The 17,110-nt window shown below is 50.3% G+C and overlaps 1 protein-coding gene across 2 annotated transcripts in view; it reads left to right on the forward strand.

The window, feature by feature from the left end:
* The window catches only part of LOC135972190 (trichohyalin-like), a 142,454-nt gene that overhangs the window by 82,338 nt on the left and 43,006 nt on the right, over positions 1–17,110 (forward strand). For both annotated transcript variants that reach the window (XM_065579085.1, XM_065579084.1), the window contains one exon: positions 14,258–14,360. In XM_065579085.1, coding sequence (XP_065435157.1) covers positions 14,258–14,360 — 103 coding nt within the window. The remainder of the gene's footprint in view (positions 1–14,257; positions 14,361–17,110) is intronic.

The raw sequence follows: 17,110 nt of genomic DNA on the forward strand, positions 1-17,110 counted from the left end.
CTATATTAGGGCCTCCTCCTGCCACCATAAAGAGGACCCTGCCTTCGGGCCTGGTGCTGGGAGGCGTGTTCATCACCCTAGAACCTCTGGAGGACTTGTGCCTATGGGTGGTGTTGACCTCCATCCTGCCCTTCCTCCCCAAAACTGCCCTGTTGCCTGCCCTCTCCACCCTGGGGAAGCCCATCTCAGTTATCAGCCCTCTCTTGCTGAACTGTAAGGACCCCACCCTCCGTCACATTTTATCCTTCCGCTGGCAGGTGCAAATGCAACTGCCACTGGCGGCGTGTGACAGGGTGGCTCTTAAGGGGTCCTTCCTGGTTCCCTATCAGGGGGCCCACTACCAGGTCCACAATACAATGGGGGAGGCCCGGTGCTTCCTCTGCTGGGCAATGTGGCACATCCGGAGGGACTTCCCCCTGGCCCGACACAGAGGGGCATCCGGGACCCCCAAGACCCGGGGGGGGGCACCGGCTCTGTCTTTGCTGGAGATCCTGGTGGCCCGGTCACCACTGCTGCTGCCCCTCCTCCTCCTTCCATAGTCCCAGCTCGGGGACAGCCCCCCCCCCCCCATCACGCCCAGATGAGCAGGCAGGCCTCGCCTCAGTTGGCTGCAGTTCATTGGGGCCTGCGGAGGAGAGGGCGGCAAGACCTTTGTCAGCCAAGGGAGAGGCCCGACCCAGGGGAGGTTTCCCTTCCCCGCGCTGTCCCACCCTTGCCACCCTGAGCCCCTGATTCATTGCCCTCACCCCTGACCTGCCCCTGCTGACCAGCCTTCCACCTCCACTTCGGAGCGCTGGGTGCTCGTCTGGGGGAAGCGCGGTGCCCACAAATCACGGGCTCGATCCCTCCCCTCCAACGAGGAGGAAGAGGAGGCCCCCCGAAAGATGCTGTGGGGGGCTGATGCCGCTACATCTTGCACCGCACCCCCAGAAGGAGCCCAGCAAGAGGCGCTGACCATGGAAGCCGTGGCAGCAGAGAGGGGCTGTACCGCCCCCTCATAGAGCCCCCCCAAGGAGGCCTCTGCAGGAGTTCCCCTGGCCCCTTTGCCACCTGTGCCTTCCGCCGCTGCTGATGCCAGGACAATTGTTGCCCCGGTTACTGATGGGGAGGACTCTGGGCCACGGGACTGATTTTCCCTCCATTTTTGAGGAGATTGAGGCCCCGGGTCTGACCCTGGTCACCCGGGGGAGGACAACCCCCCACCAGTGAGCCTCTATCTGGGCGGTGGCTTAGTTCCACCAGCCCCTCCTCCTCCCTGCCGCTCACCCCAAGCTGTCGCCCCCGCTGTAGTCCTTGGGGTGCCCCTGGCCCTCCCTATCTGCCTGGTCATGGATGGCACCCTGTCCCAGGCCACCGAGCCCCTCAGGGCAATGGCTAATGCCGAGCAGCTGGGCCCCGAGCCCGTGGGCACATTCTCCACCACTCGAACAGAGCTGATAGACTCCCCTCTCGTAGGGGGGCCACTGAAGACTCCACCATGCCTGACACCATGGCTGCAGTTATCACAACTCTCGTGCCCAGCGTCAGCGAAGGCCCCCCCTCCTGCCCCATCCCCTTGAACCCCAATCCCAGTTGTGAAGAGCCACACCCTGACAGCTCATCTGCTGGGGACCATGAACCCATCTCTGTCCCCGCTCCGGCCCCATCCCTGCCCCAATCCTGTTCCTGTCCACTCTCCTGCCCCAGCCTCAGTCCCCGCTCCCACTCCCACGTCAATCCCTGGCTCTGATCCTGCTCCTGCCCCTGATCCCACACCTGACCCCAAAGCACCACCTGCCCCTCTCCCCTCCACCTCCCATGCTATTGTCACCCCCAAGGTTGTCTCATTTCCGCTGCCTGTGAATGTTTTTTTGTCTCCCCTTCCCAATACTGTGGGAACTGCACTATTCCCTCCGCTGCCCCCCTCCCATGCCAGGGATGGGGATGGGCTGCCCGGCGCAGCCACGACAGGGCTCGGCACCTTGTTTGACTGTCTCCGTAGGCCACGAGGTTCTCTCAGGGTCCCCACTGGAGGAGGGCAGCGGGTTTGCTGTTGCATCCCCCTCTGTGCTGAGGGATGAGCTGTGCCACTTCCTAACAGACACCCGTGGCTCGAAGGGCAAGGTGCAGCTCGCCCTCCAGCGCTGGGGGGATTTCCATTGCATCCTCTGGGCCGTGAACAGGGTCAGCTCTAGGCACGAGCAAAACAAGCTGGTGCTTGGGGCGGCACATTTCTAGGGGTGTCATTCTGGCGGCGGCCATGCCGCCCTTAAAAATGTGCCCCGGTCGCCCTAGCTCACCTCCGCTGCTGCTGCTCGTGCGCCACCATGCGCGAAACAGCTGATTTGCGCACCGCTGCTCGCCCTCTCTCCCAGGTTCTCAAACGTTTGAGAGCCTGGGAGTGAGGGGGAGATCCCGAGCGGCTGCGGCACACGAAACAGCTGATTCACGCGCCGCTGCTCCCCCTCCCTCCCAGGTTTGAGAGCCTGGGAGGGAGGGGGAGACCCCGAGCGGCCGCGGCGCACTCGCTGCTTCTCCCCTTCCTCCCTCCCTCCTAGGCTTGAGAGCCTGGGGGGAGGAGGCAGGGCTGGATATTTGGGGAAGGGGCGGAGTTGAGGCGGGGTGGGGTAAGAAAAAAATGGGGGGGTGGCCAAAATTGTTTTTGCTTGGGGCAGCAAAAATCCTAGAGCCCGCCCTTGCCGTGAAGGCCCTTTTTGGGGAGGGAAGAGGGACCAGGAGACAGGACATAACAGCCTACCAGCGGGCCTGCAAGTTCCAAGACTCCCTATTGACCTTTGGGGTCGAAAATAGGTTGTTGCGGGTCCCACTGGAGGCTGCTGATCACCCTGCCCGTGAGGATCCACCCCAGCCCTCCCTATGAAAGTTACCATCTTTGCTACATTAAACACCCGCGGCTGTAGGGTGGGTCTCTGCAGGAGCCAGGTGCTCTCCTTCCTTCAGAAGCGGGGGTACTCTGTGATCTTCCTGCAGGAGACCCACATGGCCACAGCCATTGAGGTTAGCTGGCGGCTGGAGTGGGGGGACAGAGTTTGTTTCAGCCACCTCAGCACCCATTCGGCTGGAGTGGCCACCCTGTTCTCCCCCGAGCTATGGCCCGAGGTGCAGGGGGTCACAAAGGTCATACCCGGCCACCTGCTGCACGTCCGGGCCCGCGGAGAGGGGCTGGCATTGAACTTGGTCAATGTCTATTTCCCAAACGCAGGCCCAGACTGGGTGCGTTTCTTTCAGCAGGCGGCCTTCCTCGGCACCCTGGATCCTCACTAGTGCCTCACTAGGGTCTTCAACACCACCCTCGAGGACTGGGACTGCACAGGAGTTGAGAGTTCCACAGCTGCTGTGGGCGTCCTCAGGGAGATCGTGGACCATCACTCCCTGATGGACGTCTGGCGCAACCACCACCTGGATGACAATACCACCTTCACTTATATCCGTATGGAGGTCAATCGGTCGCATCTCTCTCAGTTGGACCGTATTTATTTATCACGCTTCCATCTGGCACAGGCCCACATCGGCATCCGGCCGGCCCCATTCTCGGATCACCACTTGGTGACCGTGACGGCCTCTCTGAGCTGAGAGAGGCTGGGGCCAGCCTATTGGCATTTCAGTAACAGCTTGCTGGAGGATGTGGGCTTCGTGGCATCCTTCCGGGAGTTCTGGCTGGCCAGGCGGGGGGCAGCGGCATGCCTTTCCCTCGGCAATGTGATGGTGGGATGTGGGGAAGGTATGCGCTTGGCTCTTCTGCCGAGACTACACCTGGGGTGCCAGCCGGCAGAGGGATGCGGTGATAGGGCAGTTGGAGCCAGAGGTCTTAGAGCTAGAGAGGCATCTGGCCTCTTCCCCCAAGGATCCACCCCTCTGCACAGCATACTGGGAGAAGCGGGAGGAGCTCTGGGCTCTGGAGGGAAAAAAAGCACGTCACCTGCCTCCTGGTGGAGTATGGCACCCCCTTCATGGATCCAGAGGAGATGCGTGGAAGGGCCAGGGTCTTCTATGCCAGCCTTTTCTCCCCAGATCTGACTGATGCTGAAGCCTGCAGGGTACTGTGAACCGAACTCCCGACAGTCAGTGTGGGTGACTGAGATTGGCTGGAGCTGCCTCTCTCTCAGGCCAAGTTCTTGGAAGCCCTCCATCTCATGCCCATCAACAAATCCCCAGGCATGAATGGGCTGACCATGGAGTTCTACCACGTGTTCTGGGATGTCCTCATCACTGTCACTGTCTGGGCTGAGTCCTTGAAAAGTGGGGTCCTCCCTCTCTCATGAAGGCGAGCCATGCTCGCCTTATTGCCAAAGAAGGGGGACCTCCGCCACCTATAGAACTTGCATCCTGTCTCGCTCCTCAGCACGGACTACAAGGTTGTAGCAAAGGCCATCTCGCTGCAGCTCGGATCCATGCTGGCGGACGTGGTCCATCCCAACCAGATTTACACTGTCCCAGGCCAGACCATCTTTGATAACCTGGACTTGGTCCAGGACTTCTTGGAGCTCGGGCATAGGGATGGTCTATCGTTCACCTTCCTGTCCCTATACAAGGAGAAGGCATTCAACAGGATGGACCACTGGTATCTCCTGGGCACTCTGCGGGTATTCGGCTTCAGGCCCCAGTTTGTGGGCGTTCTCCAGGTCCTGTATGCTGATGTGGAGTGTTTGGTCAGGCTCAACTGCACCCTGACCGAGCCGGTCAGCTTCGGGCGGGGAATACGGCAGGGGTGCCCCTTCTTGGGCCAGGTGTATGCTCTGGCAATCGAACCCTTCCTCTGTCTCCTCCACCGGAGTTTGATGCAGTTGGTGTGCTGAGAGCCGGAGCTGTGGCTGGTCCTGTCAGTGTACGCCGACGACGTACTCCTCATGGTTCAGGACCCAGGCGACCTGGTGCGGGTGGAGGCCTGCCAGGCTGTTTACTCGGCAGCCTCCTCCACCAAGGTCAACTGAGTCAAGAGCTCTGGCCTGGTAGTCTGGGATGGATGGCAGGCGAGCTCCCTCCCACCCATGCTTCAAGCCATCCGGTGGAGTGCTGATCTGCTGCCCTATTTTGGTATCTATCTATCCACCACGCATCCTTCTCTGCTGGAGAACTGGCAGAATTTGGAGGCCAGGGTGATCGAGCGGCTGTGGAAATGGACAGGACGGCTCCGGTGTCTCTCCCTGCGAGGGAGGGTGCTGGTGCTGAACCAGCTAGTTCTGTCCATGCTCTGTCACTGGCTCAACACCTTGAGCCCGGCCCCAGAGATCCTGGCCAGGCTCCAGAGGACAGCCCTGGAGTTTTTCTGGCCAGGACTGCACTGGGTCTCTGCAGGGGTCCTTAGTCTTCCCCTGGAGGAGGGAGGACAGGGGCCTGGTCTGCCTTCATAGCCAGGTCCATGTCTTCCACCTCCAGGCCCTGCAGAGAATCCTTTATGGTGCAGGTAGTCCAGCGTGGAGTGTACTGGTGCACGCCTTCCTCTGCCACCTCTGAGGGATACAATTCAATTGGCAGCTCTTTTTTCTTCACCCGAGGGGTCTTCTGCGAGACCTCTCAAAGCTGCCGGTCTTCTACAAGGACCTCCTCTGGATCTGAAAGCTCTTTTTGGTGATCAGGTCCACTGTGGCCACCGAGGGGGCGGACCTCCTTGCAGAGCCCCTGCTACACAATCCCTATTTACGTGTGCAGGTGGCGGAGTCTCCCTCGGTGCGCCGGAGGTTGGTCCTGGCAGAAATCACTAGGGTCAGAGACCTCCTGGACTACGACAGGAGGGACTGGGTGGATCCCCTTGTGCTCAGTTGGCGCATGGGACTCTCCACCCTTCTGACCTCCTTGCACGTAGTCCAGGAGGTGGGGGGCTGCTTTGTCGCCCTTTTCTCTCATCTCCCTGTGAGAGGGTGTTCCCCGCCCACCCCTCACCCCAGGCCCTCGGACCTTTTTATCAGGCCCCTGTTCTGTGAGCCTCCCCTCTCCAGCCTCCCCGTTCCCATGCTTAGAGCTGGCTGTGCACCCTGCAGCCGGTTCTGTTCCGAACCATGCCCAGGGACCAACTGTACATGCTCATGCTCCTCACGTTGCATTTCCTCACCCTTGTGTCCCACCCCGACAGCAAATGGCAGGACTGCTTACAACCTGTAGAGGGTGAGGAGCCCTGGTAGGCCAGCCTCTATTCCATCTTGGTCCCACGGCCTGCCAGGGACATTGGTTGGTGGCTCCTTCATGGAGCCATGAGCACAGACATGTATCTGGCACGGTTTACCCCCATACCCGAGGCCTGCCCCTTCTGCGGCGTGACGGAGAACCTGGAGCATGCCTATCTTGAATGTGCCAGGTTGCAGCCCCTATTCTTGTTGAGGTTCTGGCTGCACTTTTCCCTGCAACTGTTCATTTTCACACACCCTATCCATGGCCCCATGAAATCGCGAGACCTCCTCGTCAACCTCGTCCTGGGTCTGGCCAAAGTCACCAGGAGGAGGATGCTGGACAAAGGGGTGCTCTGCGACTGTGGGGCCTATTTCTGGTCCTCCCTCTGGGCAGAGTTCCACTGGGCAGCATCCACTGGCTTTCTAGACACCTTTGTCTTCTGCTCAGTGTCCGCATCCGGTACCCTTGTTTTGAACCTCTGAGCCCCACTCCCAACCCTGTTTTCTCATTAGTTGTCCCAAGCAATCAGTTGGATCCAGGGTCCAGTGGTCCCTCCTGCTAGGCTGGGTGAGGGGCCTTTAGAAGTGGGTGGGCTTGAACCTGCCCACATCCCAGGATTTCCAATAAGGTCTCACTACACGACATATTTTCAAAATATTTTTTGTTACTGAACCACAGTCAAACCCACAGACTGTCAGTCGATCCTGCCCTCCAAAGGTACTCAGGTGCTTTGGAAAATCCCACCCTTAAATGACAGTGTTTTTTTATTTCAACTGGCAAGAGGAGGAGGGGTCCGTGGCTCAGAATTTGGGCCTTCTAACCAGCCAGTCTTTCCCTCTCTTGTGAATTTATGAAGGTCTTTTGAAGCAGTGTCCCCACCTGGAAATTTTAGGAGGTTTGCAGGGGTGAGAGCCCCATGGTCTGCTATCCACCCACCAACCTCCCTGAGATCCAGATTCCCCTCTGCAGCAGTATAATTTGTGACAAGCACTGGAAGGGAACCTCAGTCCTATTGATTAACAGGAGTATATCTCCCTTCCTTGAGACCTTAGGATGGAATATCGAAGTCATCCTGTTCAGAAGGCAAAATTCTACTTTTAATTATGGGCAGTAATATCACTTTGGGACTATATGGTTCCCTCAATAGACAGCAAATCCCCAAGTAAAATCAATGGAAGGTCTGTGCTAAAGACCAAGGGTAGAATGTGACATTTAATCTATGGAAGAATGAGAATGAATATTGTAGCGAGGATTGCATTGCAGTTTCTGTTAAAACACAGTTTTTTCCAAAATGCCCTAAAATGCCCATGGATAAGTAAGTAGCCTTGAAAATTGTTGTGACGTATCAGAGGCAGGAGTAGAGTTAGTGGTGCAAATGTAGGGTTATTTTGTCAAGCGATTCCCAAGATACTGGCTCCTCCACCACAAATGTCCTAATTTTAAACTGCTTGTTCTTATAATGGTTTTTAGCCCACAATGAGGAAAGAAAACTAAGGGCAGTTTTCACATAAAATGTATACCGCTTATATCACTGGTCTGCCATGAGCTTATCCAGCATCCAGTACACAGGTCCAATGTCAAATCCAAATAATTCAAACATTATTAGCCCTTCTGTCAGATTCTGAGTACTACCCATGACTGATGCAAGATACAAACTAGCTCACATACCAGCGCTCTGGTAACGGGGTTCCCCACCACCACCAGTGCACCTCCATGTGTCTAAGTCTGGGAAAAACAACAAAGAGTCTGGTGGCACCTTAAAGACTAACAGATTTATTTGGGCATAAGCTTTCATGAGTAAAAACCTCACTTCGGAAGTAGCTCTCACTGCATCAGGTACCTCCTTCCGCCTTTGTTCACTCTGCCGTCTTTCTTCTACTAACTTGGCCCTCTGGCCAAGTCGCTATTTAGTCCATCCCTCCTGGGGTTACTCAGTCCAACAGGACCACTGTCCAGATGCCTTCTCTGGATGTCATTCAGCCCCAGTGGCTGGCAGGGGAACCTGGCCCTGCCCACTACACCAGGTTCCAGCCCAAGAACCCTATAACCAACAATCCAGGCCCTCAGATCCCCTCCCTGTCACTGTTTCCCTGGGATTCTTGCTACCCAGCCTCTCTATCTTCTCTTGCCTGGGGCTGAGTTTACCATTGGAACTTCCTGTTCTACCCATGGCTACTTCACCCCCTCCTAGCCGCTTCTTGAACTCCTTACTCCAGAGCAGGATCTCAGGGCTTACTTCCCCCCAGACTCCCTCCTTGTCCCTGCACCTTCCCTCATCCCAGGGAGTGGCTGAAGCCTTCTTCCCCTGCAGCCCCCTTCTGCTTTCAGCCTCCTGGCTTTGTAGCCCTGTCCCTCCCAGCCCTTCTCCAGCTGGGCTTCACTCTTAACTAACCTGCCCCGCCCTCTTGTAGGCCCTCATTAACCCTATCAGGGCTGGTGTGGGGTGCTCTCCTTTAAAGGCAGGGGGAGGCTGATGCAAAATTTCCATGTGAAAAAAAAATTCAGAGTTTTCTAAAAATCACAAAAAGTGTGAGGTTGGCTTGAAAATGGCTATGCCACATTATTACTGGGGTAGAATTTATAGTACAAATTTGGGGTCATTGGTCAAGGGATTTCTGAGGTACATTTCCCCCAAACTGAGCTGCGTTTAAATTTTTCCGACTTTTATAACATTTTTACACACAAAGATATGAAAACACTTGGGTACTCCTAATAAAGCATATCTGGACACCTGCAATCAGCTAGTCAATGGAACCAAGGCCTAGTTTTGAACTCCGCTATTCCAAAAAAAATTGGATTTTCATTCTGGTTCTACAGTGTGATGTGCCTGGCTCTGGTTTGCAGCATTTGTTACTACACCAGCTGCCTTAGAGAGAAACAAAGGTTTCAGTGCCATGGCTTACAGAGTTCACACCTCTGTGAGGTATTGTTTCCTCAGGAGACGCACGCTGAGAACTGGGCTGTGCCTCCGATTCAAACACAAAATCCCTTCATTTATGTTTTGCTTCAGTAACTGAGGCAACTGCCAGGTTGGCTGGGCAGACCCGGAGTTTGCTTGCCTCAGCTGTTGTACACAGGAGGTTTCTCCAGTGTGGACTTAGGTTAGAACTGAAATGCAGTTCTTGTCATAATGTCCCAGCACCTTCTTACTCGTGGACTATCTTGCCATCTCTGCTACTGACTGTTGTCTGGCCAGAAGTCACCTACCACAGCATTTCATACCACACCAGCCTTGCCAGGCCCCAAAGCTGAAAAATCATGAGCCAAACCCCAAAGAATCAAGAAATTGGGCCCAAAATCATGAGATTTGTTTTTTTAAGGATTATACGGTGTTGTGGGATTTCTTTTCTAATGTGAACTCCCTGCCCACTCCTGTGCATGTGACAATGCCAGGCTGCCTCCTCCCCCACATTTGTAGGGAGTCAGATGCCCCTGGACACTGCTTCAGGAACTCTCACTGCAGGACCCAACTGAGCTCAAATTACACATATCTGTGTAAAGGGCTGCAGTCAGTGCTTAATTTGTGCTGGGGCTTGCCAGGGCTGAGACCGGCACCTCTAGGCTTGCTGCATCAGTTATGAAAGTAAAAAAATCTTTCATCCACATAAGAGATTGAAGCAGCAGCAGCACAACACTCCACCTCCACTCACATGTCACTTAGCTGCTAAAGGAACATCCCTGGTCCGTTGCGATGCTGCTTGTATGATGCCTGAGCCCAGGCACCTCTTTCATTACAAATTAGGCATTGGCTACAGATGGGTGGAGATTCCAGCTTCTCCCACCCCCACATTCCCATAGATTAGTGCTGTACCCTCCAGCCCCACCTCTGCTCAGTCCCAGCACAGCAACATATAGGACAGGGCAGGGGGAGCAGGAGCACGGACTGACCCATTGCTCACAGGAATGGTGGGGAGGATGTGGGAGAATTTGAAGAACTAGCTAATGACACAAAAACTAACAATTTTTTTAAGTACATCAAACACTGGAAGCCCTCCAAGCAGTCAGTGGTTTCACTGGATAATTGAGCTGCTAAAGGGGCACTCCAGGAAGACACGGCCATTGAAGTAAAGCTGAATGAATTTTTTGCATCAATCTTTACTGCAGAAGATATGAGGAAGTTTTGTACACCTGAGCCATTCTGTTTAGATTACAAATCTGGGGAACTGTCCCAGGTTGAGGTGTCAAAAGTGGAGGTTTTGGAACAATATGATAAATTAAACAGTAATACTCACCAGGACCAGATGGTATTCACCCAAGAGTTCTGAAGGAACTCAACTATGAAATTCTAGAACTATTAACAGCGGTATGTAACTATCACTTAAATCAGCTTCTGTACCAGATGACTGGAGGATAGCTAATGTGATACCATTAAAAAAAAAAAAAAAGGATCCAGAGATGATCCTGGCAATTACAGGCCAGTAAGTCTACTTCAGTACCAATCAAATTGGTTGAAACTATAGTAAAGAACAGAATTATCAGACGCATAGATGAACACAATTTGTTTGGAAAGAGTCAACATGTTTTTTGTAAAGGGAAATCATGCCTCACCAATCTATTAGAAAGGCCAAGGCACAAGACAAGATCAAACTAGACAGAGACATAAAGGGTAACAAGAAAATATTCTACAAATACATTAGAAGCAAGAGGAAGACCAAGGACAGGGTAGGCCCATTACTCAATGGGGGGAGGGGGACAATAACAGAAAATGTGGAAATGGCAGAGGTGCTTAATGACTTCTTTGTTTTGGTTTTCAACAAGAAATTTGGTGGTGATTGGACCTCCAACATATTGAATGCCAGTGAAAATGATATGGGATCAGAGGCTAAAATAGGGAAAGAACAAGTTAAAACTTATATAAATTAGATGTCTTCAAGTCACCAGGACCTGATGAAATGCATCCTAGAATACCCAAGGAGCTGACTGAGGAGATATCTGAGCTATTAGCGATTATCTTTGAAAAGTCATGGAAGACAGGAGAGATTCTAGAAGACTGGAAAAGGGCAAATATAATGCCATTCTATAAAAAGGGAAATAAGGACAACCCAGGGAATTACAAACCAGTCATCTTAACTTCTGTACCTGCAAAGATAATAGAGCAAATAATTAAGCAATCAATTTGCAAACATATAGAAGATAATAAGGTGATAAGTAACAGTCAGCATGGATTTGTCCAGAACAAATCATGTCAAACCACCCTGGTTGCTTTTTTTGACAGGGTAACAAACCTTGTGGATGGGGAAAAGCAGTAGACGTGGTATATCTTGACTTTAGTAAAGCTTTTGATACTGTCTCACATGACCTTATCATAAACAAATTAGGGAAATACAGCCTAGATGGAGTTACTATACGGTGGTGCATAACTGGTTGGAAATCCATTCCCAGAGAGTAATCAGTGGTTCACAGTCAAGTTGGAAGGGCATATCAAGTGCAGTCTAAGAGGGTTCAGTTCTGGGTCTGGTTCTGTTCAATATCTTCATCAATGATTTAGATAATGGCATAGAGAGTAGACTTGTAAAGTTTGCAGATGATACCAAGCTGGGAGGGGTGGCAAGTGCAAGTGCTTTGGAGGATAGCACTAAAATTCAAAATGATCTGGACAAACTGAAGTAAATAGGATGAAATTCAATAAGGACAAATGCAAAGTACTCCGTTTAGGAAGGAACAATCAGTTGCACACATTCAAAATGGGAAATGACTGTCGGAAGGAGTATTATGGAAAGGGATCTAGTGGTCATAGTGGACACAAGCTAAATATGTGTCAACAGTGTAACACTGTAGCAAAAAAAGGAAACATAAAAAGTGTTGTAAGCAAGACATGAGAAATAATTCTTCCGCTCTACTCTGCACTGATTGGGCCTCAACTGGAGTATTGTGTCCAGTTCTGGGCGCCACATTTCGGGAAATATGTGAACAAATAGGAGAGAGTCCAGAGAAGAACAACAAAAATGATTAAAGGTCTAGCAAACATGATCTATGGGGGAAGACTGAAAAAATTGGGTTTGTTTAGTCTGGAAAATAAAAGACTGAGATGGGACATGAACAGTTTTCAAGTACATAAAATGTTGTTACAAAGAGGAGGGAGAATAATTGTTCTTCTTAACCTCTGAGGATATGACAAGAACAATGGGCTTAAATTGCAAGAAGGGTGGTTTAGGTTGGACATTAGGAAAAACTTCCTAACTGTCAGGGTGGTTAAGCACTGGAATAAATTGCCTAGGGAACAGTGGAATCTCCATCACTGGTGATTTTTAAGAGCAGGTTAGATAAACACCTGTCAGGGATGGTCTAGATAATATTTAGTCCTGCCATAAGTGCAGGGGACTGGACTAGATAACCTAACAAGGTCCCTTCCAGTCCTATGATTCTATGATTCCATGAGAATTCTTTGAGGGATTCAACAAACATGGGAACAAGGGTGATCCAGTGGATATAGTATACTTGGACTTTCAGAAAGACTTTGACAAGGTCCCTTACCAAAGGCTCTTAAGCAAAGTAAGCAGTCATTGGATAAGAGGGAAGGTTCAGCTCAGTAACTGGTTAAAAATAGCTCAGTAACTGGTTAAAAGATAGTAAACAAAGGGTAGGAATAAATGGTCAGTTTTCAGAATGGAGAAGTAAATAGTGGTGTCTGCCAGGGATCTGTACTAGGACATGTACTGTTCAACATATTCATAAATGATCTGGAAAAAGGAGTAAACAGTGAGATGACAAAGTTTGCAGATGATACAAAATTACTCAAGATTATTAAGTCTAAAGCAGACAGCAAAGTATTACAACGGTATCTTATAAAACTGGGTGATGGCAACAAAATGGCAGATGAACTTCAGTATTGATTAATGCAAATGATGCACATTATAAAACATAATCCCAATTATACATACAAAACAATGGTGTCTAAATTAGCTGTTGCCACTCAAGAAAGTGATCTTGGAGTCATTGTGGAAAGTTCTCTGAAAATATCTGCTAGATGTGCAGCAGCAGTCAAAAAAGCCAACAGAATATTAGGAACCACTAGGAAAGGGATATGTGCAGTTCTGGTTTCCCCATCTCAGAAAAGATATATTAGAATTCGAAAAGATACAGAGAAGGGCAACAAAAATGACTGGGGGTTGGAACAACTTCCATATGAGGGGAGACTAAAAAGCCTGGAACTGTTAATCTTGGAAAAGACACAACTAAGGGTGGATATGATAGAGGTCTATCAATTGTGACTGATTTGGAGAAAGTGAATAAGGAGGTGTTATTTCCCCTTCACATAGCACAAGAACCACAGTTAACCGAATGAAATTAGTAGGCAGCAGGTTTAAATCAAACATAAGGCAGTATTTCTTCACACAACACACAGTAAACCTGTGGAACTTGTTGTCAGGGGATGTTTTGAATCCCAAAAGTATAACTGGATTCAAAGAAGATTTAGATGAGTTTATGGAGGATAGGTCCATCAATGACTATTAGCCATAGTGGTCATTGGTGAAACCCCATGCTTTGGGTGTCCCTAAGCCTCTGACTGCCAGATGCTGGGACTGAACAATAAGATGGATCACTGGCTGACCCATTCCTGACAGATGTTTTGATGCAGACTGAACATCTAGATCAAATACATGTACTGCAGAGAGAATCTGTCACAGGTGACCTATCTATGGGCATTTCTACACTGAAGCTGGAGGTGTAATTTCCAGCTTGGGTAGATTTGTTCACACACTAGCTCAATCTAAAGTAGCATGCAAATAACTACTTGATCTGGAAATTACACCTTCAGCTCCAGTGTAGATGGGCCCTGAAAGCCAACAAGACCCAAGGCCTTTGGAGATGCTGGCTGTGCTCAGGGAGTGGCTTTGGGGTGGCTGGGTTGGTTGCTGGGTGTCAGAATAAATGACATTTTCAAGGGCCAATGGGAGTTTGAGCTGCCAGCTAGAGCAATTGCAGGGCAGTGGATGTGCTTCCTGCTGTCCAGTCATCAACCTTCCTTTACAAATTACCATCTCCGGCTCATGTCTCAGGGGAAAGATTTGCTCTGATGCAGTTGCTGAATCCTTGTCAGTCAATTCTTCTCCTACTGGTTGCATTCCTCTCAGAGATTAGCATATTTTTGATGCCTCATGAGTAATTCAGCCCTGAGCGTTAAGAATCCTTTGTGGTCTCTTGTTCCCAGGCAGAGCAGGTACTGGAGCAGTTCATGGACAGTAAGAAGGCAGAAGCTGCCACCATTGTCACGGCTCACAAAATGCTGACAGATTTACAAAAGCGCCTGGCAGGTAAGTTTCTGTGAAAGGATTTTAAGCGGATTCCTTTCCGTATTTCAATAATTTCAAGAAAAAAACATGTATTCATATGATAGAGTTAAGGATGAGAATCCATGGCCACCCAGGGCTTCATAGCTGTCCCTATGGTGAACACCACGACCACTTGGAACTCTCCCATTACAGGGTATGGGTTTTGGGGACTATGGGGTATTCTCAGTCACTCCTGCTGAAACTTCCACTTTGTATAAATTGTCACGTTGTCTGTCTGGAGTGGCTCACCACTGTGAGTGCCAATCTCAGGTCAGACTGTCAGAAAACAGGGCAGAGACCCCACAATGATGATGTGTTCTAGAATTAGATTGCACCAAGCCAGTAACAAATGTGCACTCCTGGATCACTATACCAGTCTTACCATGGAGTCATAGACAGTCCCCTTAGACTCTCCAGTCTATCGTGCCACCTAGACAACTGCATTTAGTGATAATGGCCACATAAACCAAAAATCACACCAAATCTTGTTTCGCCCAGTCCCAAAAACCAGTCACTTACCCCAGATCAATTGGTACTCCAGACCTTGCACCACAGACAATGCTGGCAGCCAATTCCATAGTAAATTAACTAAAGATTTATTAGCTAAGAAAAGGATATGAGAGTTATTGAGAGCTTAAAGTAGGTCAAATATATTCACATGTGAGTCACAGTTTGTAATTCCAAGTAGTAACAGTGATATAATGAACTGCCATTTTCCCAAAAGTCAGGGAACCCAGATGTCTCTGGGGATCTCCGCTTTGCAGCTGGTACTCCTCCCTGTCACAGTTCAAATAGTCCAGAGATGAAGGATCTTTCTTTGAATCCATATTTGTAGTCTGTTCACACTGTTGAGCAGGGGATTGGTCTAGAAGACCTACTGAGGTCTCTTCCAACCCTAATATTCTATGATTCTGTGATTCTAAAGCTAGCTGACAGCACCTCTACCCATGTGGGCCTTCCTTTGTTGCCTATGAATGAGGAATGCAATTTGAGTCTGTGATCTCCAATCATCAACATACTGGCCACCTGCTTTGAAACGAGCTCTTTTCCATTAAAGTCCTTAAGTCCTTCGTTAGTATTTCACAAGATTTCTTTGATGGGTAATTTAGTTACATTTACATACACAAATATAAATGTTTGTCATTGCTTTATAACAGGACAAAGATAAGTGAAAACAATGTAAGTAATGACCCATTGGCTTTCATGAAGTTTAAACACCAAACACTCTTATACAATTATTTTGATTTCTATTAATATGCAATTGAATTGGCCTGCGGGCCTAACTTGACCTGGTACTTGGGTTGTCAGTGTCACATAAATAATTACATGTTTATAGGAACAGTGACATGCACCTGACTCTGCCACATCCCATGTGAGTGCCTCAGCCACCAGGCTATAGATTTCAACTCTCTCTGTTATTTGCTCTCTCAGCCCAAATGAATGTTTAATTATGTGATACAAAGTGGAACAGCGTTCACAGGACAGCTTGAGAGCATTGCATCCTAGGATGTCCCCTGGCCAAGGCAACCCACTGGGATGCAGGAGACCTGAGTTGGAGTCCCAGCTCCCCAGCAGGCAGAGCAGGGTTTGGAGCCCAGGTCTCCCATATGCCCAATGAGTGTCTAGATGAGGTTGGGGGGTCTCTGTCTTGCTCTGGTTTCTCCAGAGAAAGGGTTGACCGGGCCAAGGCACTCCAGGGGAGGGTTAATGGCTCAGAATCCTGAGCAGAGGGAGGTGCCATAGAATTATAGAATCATAGAAGATGAGGGTTGGAAGAGACCTCGGAGGTATCTAGTCCAACCCCCTGCTCAAAGCAGGACCAAAACCAACTAAATCATCCCAGCTAGGGATTTGTCAACCCAGGCCTTAAAAACCTCTAAGGATGGAGATTCCATCACCTCCCTAGGTAACCCATTCCAGTGCTTCATAACCCTCCTAGTGAAATAGTGTTTCCTAATATCCAACCTAGACCTCCCCCACTGCAATTTGAGACCATTGCTTCTTATTCTGTCATCTGCCACCACTGAGAACAGCCGAGCTCCATCCTCTCTGGAACTCCCCTTCAGGTAGTTGAAGGCTACTATCAAATCCCCATTCACTCTTCTCTTCTGCAGACTAAACAATCCCAGTTCCCTCAGACTCTCCTCGTAAATCATGTGCTCCAGCCTCCTAATCATTTTCATTGCCCTCCGCTGGTCTCTTTCCAATTTGTCCACATTCCTTCTGTAGTGGGGGGACCAAAACTGGATGCAGTACTCCAGGTGTGGCTCACCAGTGCCGAATAGAGGGGAATAATCACTTCCCTCGATCTGCTGGCAATGCTTCTACCAATACAGCCAAATATGCCATTGGCCTTCTTGGCAACAAGAGCATGCTGCTGACTCATATCCAGCTTCTCATCCACTGTAATCCCCAGGTCCTTTTCTGCAGAACTGCTGCTTAGCCAGTCGGTCCCCAGCCTGTAGAGGTGCATGGGATTCTTCCTTCCTCCTGCCCATCAGCTCAGTGTGTGAGGCCAAGGTCAATGGGAGTTAGGTGCCTAACCACCTATGTGGATCTGGCTCTAAGTCCCCCCTGCCCCGTGTTCTGCATTTTCTTTTGGCTAGTTTAGGCAGCCCCTGCTGGCTTCTGTGAATTCCCTGCTTAGGCACCTGTTTTTCCCCATGATTTGGATAGGGAGCCTGGACACCTAACTCAGGGGTGAAGATTCCACTCGCTGGCAGGTCACCTAG

The sequence above is a fragment of the Chrysemys picta genome, unplaced genomic scaffold (assembly GCF_011386835.1).
Source record: "Chrysemys picta bellii isolate R12L10 unplaced genomic scaffold, ASM1138683v2 scaf81, whole genome shotgun sequence".
Lineage (NCBI taxonomy): Eukaryota > Metazoa > Chordata > Testudines > Emydidae > Chrysemys > Chrysemys picta.